Source organism: Colletotrichum siamense, assembly GCF_013390195.1.
Source record: "Colletotrichum siamense strain Cg363 chromosome Unknown KSG_Cg363_contig04, whole genome shotgun sequence".
Taxonomy (NCBI): Eukaryota; Fungi; Ascomycota; class Sordariomycetes; order Glomerellales; family Glomerellaceae; genus Colletotrichum; species Colletotrichum siamense.
This window is the reverse complement of record NW_023501017.1, coordinates 2,706,730-2,719,850: the sequence shown is the minus strand read 5'-3', so window position 1 is coordinate 2,719,850 and position 13,121 is coordinate 2,706,730. Positions and strand designations below refer to the sequence as shown.

The 13,121-nt window shown below is 54.5% G+C and overlaps 3 protein-coding genes across 3 annotated transcripts; 1 reads left to right on the top strand and 2 right to left on the bottom strand.

Moving 5' to 3' along the window:
• Nucleotides 1-276: 276 nt before the first annotated feature.
• On the top strand, nucleotides 277-2,035 carry fnx2 (Vacuolar membrane amino acid uptake transporter fnx2; the record flags this gene model as incomplete). Its single annotated transcript, XM_036638511.1, has 3 exons — nucleotides 277-471; nucleotides 536-636; nucleotides 688-2,035. 3 exons carry the CDS (start codon nucleotides 277-279, stop codon nucleotides 2,033-2,035), a joined length of 1,644 nt encoding a protein of 547 aa, XP_036495522.1.
• Nucleotides 2,036-3,858: 1,823 nt separating this feature from the next.
• Nucleotides 3,859-4,751, bottom strand: cwf16 (Pre-mRNA-splicing factor cwf16; the record flags this gene model as incomplete). The annotated part of the gene is made up of 2 exons (XM_036638510.1): nucleotides 3,859-4,422; nucleotides 4,491-4,751. 2 exons carry the CDS (start codon nucleotides 4,749-4,751, stop codon nucleotides 3,859-3,861), a joined length of 825 nt encoding a protein of 274 aa, XP_036495521.1.
• Nucleotides 4,752-8,228: 3,477 nt separating this feature from the next.
• On the bottom strand, nucleotides 8,229-9,014 carry CGCS363_v006660 (putative 6-phosphogluconolactonase; the record flags this gene model as incomplete). The annotated part of the gene is made up of 1 exon (XM_036638509.1): nucleotides 8,229-9,014. One exon carries the CDS (start codon nucleotides 9,012-9,014, stop codon nucleotides 8,229-8,231), a length of 786 nt encoding a protein of 261 aa, XP_036495520.1.
• Nucleotides 9,015-13,121: the final 4,107 nt, after the last annotated feature.

The window sequence follows — 13,121 nt, the reverse complement described above, 5'->3', positions numbered from 1 at the left end:
GTCATACCCGATAGGGGACGGGCCCCGGCTTATCGCGGGCAAGTCTCCGATGAGCGGCCCCGACGAGGGGAGAGCGATACCGTATGCAGCAGCCGGATTAGCAATCGTTGGTGAGGAGACGACGGGGGGAGGTGAGAGATAGCGGTGCAGAATTGAAAAGAGCGGAGACTAACGATTGTTGCTTTAGTCGAAAACCAGAGGAGGCGGAAGAAGAAGAAGAAAAGTAGTCTTCAATTCTTTTTTTCCAGCATTAATTGACTTCGGCCCCATCTTACAATGACCGGCTTACCGAACGGCGCCTCCGCCCCGACGGAGACGTCTCCCCTACTGCGCAGCACCGATCCGGAGCCCGTCAACGGTAACGGCAACGGCGCCATTCAAAATGGCGGCGCCGGCCGCGACGACAAGCGGGACGGCAACCCCGAGATGGCCAAAAAGATGCACCTCCTGCTCCCGGCCATCGGCATCGGCGTAGGTCTCACTTCTGCCCCGCAGTCTCCCGCGCGACTCGCATGCTCACCCGGGATATACCCAGATCTACCTCTGCGCCGTGGACCAGCTCCTCACCGTGGCCACATACGCCAAGATAGGCAGTGAACTACACGCCTTGAACAACACGAGCTGGCTTGCGACAGCGTACGTACTTACTCGCCCTCTCTGAAGTGCCTTCTGTTGACCGCATCCCAGCTACTTCATCACCCTGACCTCCTTCCAGCCCCTCTACGGCAAACTCTCAGACATATTCGGCCGCAAGGAGTGCCTCCTCTTCGCGTACACCGTTTTCGCCCTCGGCTCGCTGGGCTGCGGCCTCGCGCGGACCTTCACGCAGCTGTGCCTCGCGCGCGCCGTCGCCGGCATCGGCGGCGGCGGCATGAACAGTGTCGTCAGCATTCTCATGTCCGACATCGTGCCCCTGCGCGACCGCGGCGTCTGGCAGGGCTACATCAACATCATCTTCGCCGCCGGCACCTCCACCGGCGCCCCGCTCGGCGGCCTGCTCGCCGACTCCGTTGGCTGGCGCTGGTCCTTCATCGGCCAGGTCCCGCTGTGCGTCGCGGCCTTCGCGGCCGTGTATTTTGTCCTCGACCTGCCGCAGACCAGCCACGACCACTGGCGCGAGAAGGTGCGGCGCATCGATTTCCTCGGTGCCGGGTGTCTGGTCGCCGCCGTCGTGGCGCTGCTGGTCGGGCTCGATGCGGGCTCGAACCGCGGGTGGGCGAACGGCATGACGCTCGCGGGGCTGGCAGCCGCTCCTGTGCTGTTCGGCGTGTTCGTCTTCGTCGAGATGCGCGTCGCGAGCCACCCGTTCGCGCCGGGGCACATCATCTTCGACCGCAGCCTGTTCGCGGGGTACCTGACCAACTTCTTCGGCGTGGCGGGGCACATTGCGAGCATCTTCTTCCTGCCGCTCTTCTTCCAGGCCGTGCAGGGCGCGTCGGCGACGCAGGCGGGCGCGTTCCTGGTGCCCGCGATGATCTTCTCGGTGGTTGCGTCGGTGGGCAGCGGCGTGATTATGAAGCGGACGGGGCGGTACTACAAGCTGACGGTGGCGGCGTTCGGGCTGATGTGCGCGGCGCTGGTGCCGGTCGTGGCGGCGCTGTGGGTACGGTCAACGGCGGGGGTTGTGGGCGGGATGGCGGTGCTGGCGCTGGGCGGCGGGGCGGGGATCACGACGACGCTGGTGGCGCTGCTGTCGAACGCGGCGGTGGAGGACACGGCGGTCGTGGTGGCGTGTTCGTATTTGTTCAGGAGTTTGGGCAGCAGCATCGGCATCAGCGTGTGCTCGGCGGTGCTGCAGCAGGTGTTGCGGACGCAGCTGAGGGTCAGGCTGAGCGACGGGGAGGAGGCGCGGAGGATCGAAGAGAGGGTGCGGGAGAGTTTGGACTATATCCGCGAGCTGGAGCCGGGCGTGCAGGGGGAGGTGAGGGGGAGTTACCAGGTGGCTACGTTGGGGGCCATGGTGCCCATGACGGCGTTCTTGGTGCTTGCTTTTGCGTCGACGTTCTTTATTCGGGAGCGGGCTTTGAGTAAGTGAGGGGGTGTGTCGGTGGTGGTGGTGGTTGTTGTCGAGACGGAAAGGGGTGGGGGAGCTACCTCGGCAAGGTATGGCGTCTAGTTTACACTCATGACAGGCCTCTTGCATCCATTCGATCACAGCGGGAAGCTCTCAGCTCTTGTTGCACTGTAGGAGGCTGGTAATACGTCTCTAGGTGCCCATATAAAATGGAGGGATGATTTTCAGATTCTTGCTTCCGGCCAAGGATTTTGACTACTTCATACACCTGTCGGTTGCGAAGGCGAACAGCCCAATGTAGCGGACTCAAGCCAGAAGAGACCTCTTCGTGCTGTATTTCAACATCCCGAGATAGCAAAATGTAAGCGGTATCACCTGACGGAATAACTGCTGGACGGAGACGATGACAACCAATGCATGTAGGATCGAGATGCACTGCGTCAAGATCTTGGTAGTGAACAACTATTCCTGTCTAGCAATGCTTTCAAGTCTCTACAATGACATGCTTGCCCGATTGTGCTCGGGCGTGCCTGAAGGAACTCGCCAGGGGCCTTTGCATTTATACTGAGCTTGGACGGCAATATCTCGGCCTCGGTGTGTCTGCGAATACCATGGTACGTAGGCTGTCAGCTCACTCGTCGGACCAACATCTATGAATGAACTTCACGCGTAGATAGCGTGGGGCCACGTAGCCCACGGCGGCTTCGTAGACTTATATAAGACGACGACGGCGACTAGCCTTTTGCTGGCTCACAATCAAATCGCTCTGCAGAGAGCAAGTTTAATTACATCCACGGTGTTGAGCATCACCCTCGTCAGGCTTTGGCTCAGTCAGAGACCTGATGAGTACTTTGCGGTGTTTTGTCTTCCTGATATAGAATTCTTTCCTGAATACTTGCCAGATAAACGATGGAAGAAGCTGGTGGAGAACAGAAGAGGATCCGATGAACACAGGAAGTTGGTGCTGAGATTTCATGGTTAGGGAGTGTGTATCCGTCCACCATTTGTATGCAGAATAAAGTAAAGTCGACCTTCGGCTCTTGGATTTTCTCTCGTTCAGCCACTCCTGAATGCTCAAGCTCTATTGTGTTATATTCATTGTATATACAAGCTGCGGTATTGTTTCTTCCAGCCAATGCTGTCGCTATTTCAAACAGAGCGGGCTTTCCCTTGAAAACCAGTAATATTTCTTCAATTACCTGCCGTTGGATCCAATACCATTTCTGCAAGACGGGGTAAGCTATCGCTCAGCTTACTGTAGATGACCATGATATGCTTCGCGAGCTCAGTTGCCAAAGACAGCATCGGCGCTAAAATTGCATTCTTCTTAGCAGTTTCGTCTCTTTCCCAGATCCCATTTGAACGATTCGGCGATGATAAGAAAAAGACGCGGCTGGCAAGTCTTTGCTCATCTCTCATCTCCGGAGGAACAAGGCAAAGCATGGAGTCCGGCCAGCCGACAGGCAGTGTTGCCATTGTTCCCGATTCGAGATGAGCATGGTGATTTGATACTTGACCAGCTCAACGCTTGACTTTTGCTGAAATTGACGAGTAAGATACCACGGTGGATGGTTCAGTGAAATAGCCAAGATTCCATTCTTCTTTCTACAACAACATCAACAACGTTCTCGTCGTCTCTCGATTCTCGGACCAGTGAAGTTCGATCTTCCCATTCGAACATAGTGGCTCCTGATGCATCAAGATCCGAAATGATGCATGACGTGCGTCAGTCAGATCAGTGAAGAAGCCTCTCGCTGCACCCGTTCCATAACCAATGCCTGGCAAGGGAATGTTGCATTAATGATGACTTCTTGCGATGGATATCATGTCGAGGCTGAACTAGATCACTCAGAGTCAGAGCCATAGTCCACCAAGGAAGGGGTAGCGGGCGGAGCTTTTGTTTGTGCTTGCTTCAGCCCTGGCAGCAACTTGGTCTGCTTCGGGTGGCGTTTCGTTTTGACGAGGGCGTTAATATCGGTGTGTCTTGCGGTGTGTGATTCCCTCTGACCCGATACGTCAGCTTCGGCCCTCGCATGCAAAGAGAAAGCGCGCTTCGTGTGCTCTTCATCCTTCTGGTCTTCCGCCGTCATAGCAGCGTTCTTATCCACCATGATTCCATCTCGAAGAAGCCTTTCCAGTCGGGCGTTTCGGGCGCGGACTTCGTCCAGCGCATCGGCGACAGCCATGTGTGTCTCTGTCGCGAGGGCTTCTTTTTCGATATCCTCCATCGTGGTCTTTTCGGTGTTCTCGCGTTTCTCGTGCTCTCTCTCTAGTCGATCTAGACGCTCGTCCGCCGTCTCGTTGGCTATGTCGTCACCTATGCGCCATGGTTCCGTGATACGCTTTGCGCCAGTCTCACAGACATAGTCGCTTGCTTGAGGAACGGTTCTAAGAGTGATTTCTCGCGACTGATGAGGCTGGTTAGCAATTTAGGCCTTGAAATTCAAGTCAGAGGATGGTGGAAGGGGAGGCTTACACATCGCGTGCAACGAAAGAAGAGGCGGTAGATCTGGATAGCACCCAGGTAATTCTCGTCTGGCGTCAATTTCCGGGCATTGAACTTGCGCCCCTTTCCGATATACTCGCCGCATGAGGTGCATTGCATCGAAAAGGGTGCCGCCCATCGGACTTGTTGCCCCTCCGGTGCAGCTGCCCTCCCCCTGTGTCGTACCGGTAGCCGCTGGCTAGGGTCGAAGGTGGGCGGATAGTACTTGGAAACAACTTTGCGTTCTGACATCTTCGGAGCAGATAGATTTGTGATGAAGTTGATAGTTGTGAGAGTGATGTTGTGAGCTGTTAGATTGAAGATGGTATCGGGGTGTTTGGGAACAACCCAGTTTCTAGGCGAAAAAGAAGTTGAGGAATAGTTTTCCTGCATGTGTACTTGATTATTTCTGCAGTATTCAACATGCTTCTATTATAAATATGAATTTATCTGACAAGGTGCTCAGACGGAGACGTGGATAATATAGATACCTTGAGATCCTTCGATGGATACACCGAAATGGTGTTCAACATCTCATATAACATTACCTAGGTCGCGCCTATCTCACAGGGTACTCAATGCATGCATTTTCGAAGTTTTCTCGGTACTCGCAAAGGTCTTATCAAACCTCGGCATACAAAACTTGGATGAGCACTCAGAGAGAGAAAACAGTAGCGTCTGCAGAGAATGTGAAATCAATAAAAGCGTCCTTTGAGGGCTTCTCTTTTCTCGATTCAAGACAAACAATTCATTTAGCAGATAGATCTTGCTGTTAAAAGTGAGCCAATCAGAATTTTGCACATCGGAGCACCCCTTTTGTCATGCATGATCGGTGTTAACATCTGAGCCTTCTGTTCGTCTTGGTTGTCATAATTCGCAGCATATTGTGAGTATTCAGTGATGTTTTCGATTCAGTGGGTGAAAACCGAGTACAATTTGTGTTCGTGCGGCATTTGTCAAGGCTACTTACAACGCAAGGGGAATGCTCGCCCTATTTGAGGCTTGATGTGTTATGGTTCAGACTTGCGAGACCTATGCCACAGCTACAATTATAGATTGACACCAGAACCTGTCTGTTTGCGGCTTGACCCTTCATCGTTACTACATTAGCTGTGTTCCGAAGTCATTTCAGGATTTGGAGACGACGATGCTATTCCGACTAGGCAGCATATACCCAAATCTCCCCGTGTGGTCGAAACTAGACTAGTTCCCGGTGCATCTCATATCAAAACTGGTGAATGAGAGCTGTGCCATTGATACTTAAGGATCCGAAGTCTGACATCTGAAGTCTCGGGCCTATTGTTTCCCTGGTGGCGCGTTTCATAGAGACGATGAAAGACTGGGATTCTCGTCTAAAAAGCCCGTAATAGCTATGAAACTCGCTAAAGCAAAGGTTTAAAACCCCCATCGTCTTTCTTATATCTTCCAAGCGACGATAGACATAAATCGATGGGTTGCTTGGGGAACATTCTGATAGGAGTACATGGCTTCGCCTCCCCTAACCGTCAAGGACGTTCGGGATATGCGACTCTATCACGCGGCCAAAACTTGTGCCCAATGAGGATACAGGTGTATAAAGTACCAACCATGACCGACGACGAGCGGAGAATGTTCCCATCTTGCCAGACATCGCTCAGTTGGAATGCGCCGAATTGAGGTCCTCGTAGATCCCCTGATCATTCGCGAGACATCTGAACTACTATCAACAAATTTTTCGAATGCCTTGTAGCATATAACGGGTTCGAGGACCCAAGCTAATATGTAGTGAGCGCAGCACACAAACGGGGGGCATTGGCGTTGCCAAAGCCTTCGGATTCTGAGCAAAAAGCGTAGGGCGTTAGTACATATAACCGTCTCAGTATGATCAGCCACCGAGGGTCAAGAAAATCGCTCTTTTGACATTCAGTTGTACACCAGAATCGGAGGGAAATGGTACGCGTTGTCTCTTGGGCATGGGCAGTCTGAGGTCCATGTGATCAATCGGCGGCTCGTCCATCTCAATGTAATTTCATTTGATTGCTAGGTAATCAATGAGAAGCATTGCGAATAACTAGATAATACTCTGGCAGTGGTGACAGTTGAAGGTGGATGAAGACAACGAACTTCGAACACACGTCAAGCGAAGTGTAGACGGGCACGCTGTAAACATGCTCCATTTTGTCACATTCTCTCCCAGCTCATTCGGTGACATTTGTTGGGAAATTCCGGTGGTGTACAGAATATTTGAGTTGATTCGAAAAACTTCTAGGCGGCATAAATACACTTTGTCGGTACTTCTGAAGGGCAGCTCTCGCCGTTCATCCAGATTCTTCAGACTTCATGTCAAAACCGGAAGTTATCTCTGTGCCTGCATACAGCAAACCCAGAGCCATCGTTTCCTTTCACCCACCCGCGCCTTCCATTCCAACCTCCAGTGTCGCTCCCTCCTTCCTCACATTCACCCCATCGCCACCACCACCTTCCGTTTCCCGATCCTCAAGGCGCCTTCCTGCCTGCCTGCCTACTTATCCAACTTCCGTCCCATCCCCCTCAACCAGTTCAACAGCGACGGCGTGACCCAGTTGGTAATCACCTAGCTCAAACAAATTCCTCGGAAGGATTCCTGGTTATCCTAGAGGGGCGCTAAGTTCGAATCCCGTCACGCGGTATTCTTACAGGAAAGGGCCTAGAGGTGGGGACGCGTGTCCCATCTTTTGCTTTTTGTGACTCTAATTTTGATGTGATATGTGTATTTTTTTAAGTTCTATCATGATGTGAGCGTGTGGTGTTGTTGTCCTGTCGTTTTTGTCATTGATGCTTCGACGATCTCACCCAAAGCATACCAGGCCTGCATCACGGAAACCATCAACCCACACATACACCATCCGGCCCGCAAGATTTGCCTACCCGCATCGGAAGATCCATCGTTCTTCGCCGATCACCCGTGAGACAGATGATGGGGCATGCAAGCTCGGCAAAACCGGACGTCGTCCCTCTCTCCCTCAGCCCTACGGAGATCGTCTTCCGCGGGGTGAGGTAGGTGGCGCTAGCCCGCCAAGGTACTCGCACAGAAGCAAGGCAACCATTGCGTCTCGCCACCTGCCTCGATGGCAGTGATGAAGAAGACTAGTCATGCACATACTCTACGAGCCCCTGAAGTTATTGGATGGCCGGCCACGTTGAACAGCAACGGCCGCCACTTGTGCTTGTGGGAAATGTTTTGGTTTTTGGAATTTTATCTCTCTAGAATCCTTTTCCTAAGCGTCAACCGAGAGTCCATCAGACACTGGGTAGTAAAAAACGGTGATCCCCTCATTCCTTTCATATCATGAAATCATAATTGGTTTTTTTTGGGTTTGACATTGGTAGGGGATGGGATATCAAAGCTGGGAGGGACTTTTTGCGACCAAAAGGCGAAGATCAAAGGAGGGGGAACAGCGAAGAACAAGAGCCCAAAGATGGAAAACATATGGCAAAGACGAATAAAGATCCAGCTTTCGCTCCCAATGGTGATATCCGCGACAAGCGCCCGCGACCCCGCGGACACAGACTGTTGTTTGGGTTTGTCTTCTTTTGCTTTTTTGGTCCTTCGCAATCGCATCCCTTCTAGAGATAGGCCGTTTCGTCTGGGTCCCTTTGTCTATCTGAAATGAGCAATGTGGTTTTTAAATACGCGCAAATCGGATTCCTCCCACGTATCTCCAGGTTTTCCCTCTTCTAACCCCCCGCGACCTCCCGCTTTCGACCAATTCACAGGAAGGAGCGGCGGGGGAAGCTGACGCCCTCGACGGCCGGGTTGTCGACGAACCAGCTGACGCGGTCGCCGGCGCCCTCGTTGACCAGGGCGCAGGGAAGGCCGTCGCCGTGCTCAAAGATCCTCTTCATGATGTCCTTCTTGCCGCCGCCGGTGGCGACGAAGGCGATCTTGACGCCGTGGTTGACGACGGGGAGGGTGAGGGTGATGCGCTTCGGCGGGGGCTTGGGGGAGTCCTCGATGGGGGCGACCCAGGCGGTGGTCTCGCGCAGGAGCTCGTGGCCGGGGAACAGGCTGCAGGTGTGGCCGTCGGGACCGGAGCCGAGCAGCAGGAGATCAAAGATGGGCAGGCGCACGCTATCGCGGCTGGCGAAGCTGGTGACGAGGGTCTTTTCGTACTGGTCGGCCAGCTCCTGGGTGTCGTTGAGGTAGGTGGTGTCGATGGGGTGGACGGTCGGGGCGCCGAGCTCCTCGGGGATCTTCTCGAGCAGCTCCTTCTTCAGGAGGGCGTAGTTGGAGTCTTCGTGGTCGAGGGGCACGGCGCGCTCGTCGGCGAAGAAGATCTCCCACTTGCCAAAGTGGACGGTATCTTCGGGGCCAGAGGACGGGGTGAGCAGGGCTTGCGCCAGCGTCTTGGGGAGGGAACCGCCAGAAACGGCGACCTTGAAGGCACCGTGACGACTCAGGCCGGCATTCTGTGCTTGGATGACGTAGGCTCGCAGAGCGGGCGCGAGCTCGCTGACCGATGGGTAGGCGTAGAGGTTTGGCTGCTTGTTGCTCATGGTGGGGTAATTTTTTGGCAGGTGAAAGGCGGGGGCGGAGGTGTTGTCGGAAGCGAGGTTGTGAAGAATGGAAGAGGGGAGGTAGGCGGAAGCGAGCAGGCTGCTTAGGGTGCAGAATCTGAGAAAAATGTTTGCTGGTGGGTTGGCCTGAAATTTGGCGAAGCTGTGTGGCTCGGGGTGTGCAGTAAGGTATCTGCAGGATGCTGTTGATTCGGCAGGCGTGGACGGATGGTGTTGGTGGTGGTGGTGCGCCTTTGGTTTATCTGGAGGTTCAGACGAAAAAGGCTCGAGTCGGAACGACGACACACGGGAGACAGGTAATAAGGCCCGAGGAGTGGCAGGGTCGGTCTAAGAATCTAGCGGGCGACGGATGGGTCATGGATGTTTCCAGATGCCTGGAACACACACACACGGTGACACACACTGACCTTTGGAGAGGGCAGAAAATAAAGACAAAAAAACGATAGCGGGGCTAGAATGTTTTGTCTTTTTCGGGGCAGGATGTCCAGAATGCAGGCAGGCAGTTGCGAAATGAAATTGTAAAGCACAGCACAGACGTGGGTGCAGGGGCGGCAGGGCAGCTCAGGCTGTGGCTTGACTGTTGGTGCTTTGGTTGGATCTCGGCGTGTTTTGTCGCTCAAATCCAGCCGTTTTGTTTGATGGTGGTCAGTGTGAGCCGTTTAGTGGTGGTTGGATGTGCAACAGCAATACCGGGGCGCGGGCGGAAGTGTGCGGGCTGCAGGTAAATTTGTACGGTTTCACCATCGATAACGGCGGGAGACAAGAAAGTGACGCTGCAATTGACGGCCAGTGATGCGAGATGGTGGGGTTGCGATATTTCAGGTTGCCAATGGTGGACCGCCGGTTACGATATGCAGTGGACAACGAGGTGGACTCAGCGGGCGATGGTAATGCGGTATTATGTGCGAGAACGAAGAGACTATCTTGCTACAAGCTGGAGGCAGGTATTTCAAGCAAGTCATCCAGGGCTCCCCGGGTGAAGGGACGAGTTGCCGTCAGTCATCATGACAGCTCACCTCATGTATCTATTCGCCCCATCCATCTCTTTGTGAAGTGAGGTGCTGATAAGAGTCAGATCCCCCATGTACGGTAGACAACGTGCCTCTGTAATTCGCAGACGGTTAGGTACTGGCGACTCAGGGACCGGATGATCTTTCGCCAGGCGTGGTAGCACGTTAGATCCGCCGGCAACCGCGCAACCAGTCCCAAAGAGCTGCTGGGCCGGAGCTAGAGTCCGTCCGTCAAGATGAGGTCGGGACGCCGGGTGGCTGGCGGATGCAGAGGCCTTGGGACGGTTGGTGGTGGGCGAATGGGGTGGGACGATGCAGTGGGATGACTGGTGTTGCTGGGATGGAGGCGCTCGATGATGGACGGACTTGGGCCCTTGGGCTAGGACAGCCGGCCGCCGGGAAGCAGCGCCGCTAGAGCAAGCAGTGACAGCGGCCCCGTTTAGAGTCTAGAGGCAGATCCGGCGGCGTCGCCTGGGTACCGCACGCGTGGGAATTCCGAAGCGCGAGGATCAGATTGCAGGGCGACAGAGGATCAAGAGAGTTCTCTTGGGTGTTCCGCTTCATGAGGTGCTCTCGGCGAAGGTCCGGGCCTTTCGGGACCGCCAGGCTTACTTACCGTTACTAAAGACCCGGTAAAGCCACAAGTGCCTCTGTTGAAAAGGCAAGAGCAAGCGTGGCTGCGGAGACGAGGCAAGAAAGAGCTGGGTCTTGTCGAGGAAGGAAGCAGTGATATTGTCATCGCTCGGGTGCCCCCCTCTTGCCTCAACCACCAACAAAGGGCAACGACTGCCGAAAGATAGCACCCGCAGAGACCGGGCCCGGAAACGCGATGACCGGACATGAATTACCTTAGGAAAAGTATCCGGACGGCCTACCTAGTGCGAGGTAGAATGCAGACTCTGTACCTGCCTTACCTATTGAATGCTTAGCTGCCTTAGTCACGCCACGGACCGGCTGGCATGCGGGATGGCTTGTTTCCTGATTCATCGGTGCGCCATCTGCACCGCCCAAGGTAGGAGCAAATGCCCCGCGTGCTTTCCCGGCTTCATTCTTCGCACCTTCCAAGAGCTGCCTGTGCCTTGAGCATTTTCAGAAGGAATGGGGTGAGTTGCGGTCAAGGATGAAGGCAGGCGTCGGCCCATAAGGTATGCAATTGTTGCCTGCCTTGCTGGTATGATAATTGTTACTTGCACATGAACCTCCCTTGCGTCCAATGTCAGGCCTCATCACTATCTGACCGACTGCAAGCGGCCGGACGACGGCTCAGATGATCTATGAGCCATGTCCGTCTTTTGTTGGCCAATTAACAAGCCCACCGGAGCTACCGCCGCCCGTCGAAAGCCATAGGGCATTTCAGGCCCTCCGCCACTGTTGCGTGCTCGATTATCAATTACCTCCTAAGGAATGCAATGCTTCCGCTGGATCGACACTGCGATGCACCTCAGAACCACCCAAGCGATTTCCCACGTTGTTGTGGCTCGTCTGTTCGTGTACGACCATCTCTGGGGTAAAGAGTCTAGAACCAACCGACGGGATGGCATGAGAGCCAGCGCGTCTGGAGCCGCGAAACGGACCAACACCAAGACGTTGATGCTATTCACAGGCCCGCGAACCGTTAAAGACTGTCGAATCCGCAGAGGCGACAAGCGACCTGCAACGACGTCGGAGTGCCAAGTCGCCTGATTTTGGGTCTCTATTTCCGTTTACCCTTCGCAACCGTCGATGACTATAGATCGAGGAGATTCCGCCCTCGCGACCGAGATGCGATCTGTTCACAGCGTTACACAAAACCATCCATGGGGGCGCGGCCAAGGGTTCAATGCCTTATTTCGCAGCCGGCAAAACAAGTATTATGTCAAATTGACGAAATACTCTCATGTATCCACCATGCGCCCCTCCAGTCACCACCACCGCAGCACTACCTCCCAACCCATGCATGACATTTCCAACACGAAGCTGCCACCCCCAACGCCTCGTCATTTCTCCCGTTCAGCCTTTCCCGCGCCCGCAACGCAACGATACCGTCAGCTTCATCTCCAATCTCCGGGATTCGAGATTCAGACTTCCGGAGAGCATCAAAAATAGGGGAGCAATGCGTCATGTTTTCCGGCGTGTTTGATGGATACCGACAGACATGACTCGATGAAGCAGTGCAAGAGGCTCGATTGACTCGGAGCTGGAGTTTGGTATCGCAAGCTGAGGTTGGTCGGAATATTCCATCGGAGTATTTTAGTGTTGCGCCCTACATCGAGGCATCACGACAATGACGTAGCTCTCGCCGGACTGACTCGGGATTCCTCGATTCACTGATCAGGGGAACCATCACGAACCGCCGGGCGGGCGGGGGTTCACCAAGCCCTGGCCTGGCGCTGCGGAGACACTGGCGTCATTGCCTTGAGTTAGAGGGGGAGAGGGAGGGGTGCTGGCGGGTCGCCGCCGCGCGCGCTGAGCTGAGACGAACAACTTTGAAACGGACATACCATCGTCCACAAACGGTCCGCATAGCAATAGAGATCACGATGATTGCGCGTTGTCGACCCAAAAAGACCAAAAGAGCAGATGCTGCATCGACGATGGATGTGTCAGAGGCGTCGGCACTGCAGGACATTGCAGAACATGAACATCACCCAGGGCGGTGTGCTGCAAATCCAACGTCCAACCCACACTGCAAGGCAAGGCGCAAGAGTCCAGGATGTTGCAAAACGAGGCAACGCAAATGAAGCCGCAGTGCCTTCCATGTTTTGCAATGTTCCCGGCCAATGTCACCGTCAAAGTTGGGTTGGGTGACAAACGGGACAGGGGAAGCTTTTGCCAAAACCGCCAACCTTGAGCTCCGAGCTTTGGACCCTGAAGTTTAGTGTTGGCAACTGGATGCTTCAGCAGCGGCTGGGGGTGGCCAGGGCCCTTGTATGTAAGCCTCATTCTTCATATTCCGTGGAGCCAACCCCCAACACGGCCATGCAGCAGACGGTGATCAGGCACTGATCAGGAGAAACATTTATTTAGCAGAAACGACGGGGAGCGGAAGACGGCGGCAATACGTCCCCAGGAAACCGTTTCCAGGTAACAGGGCGTC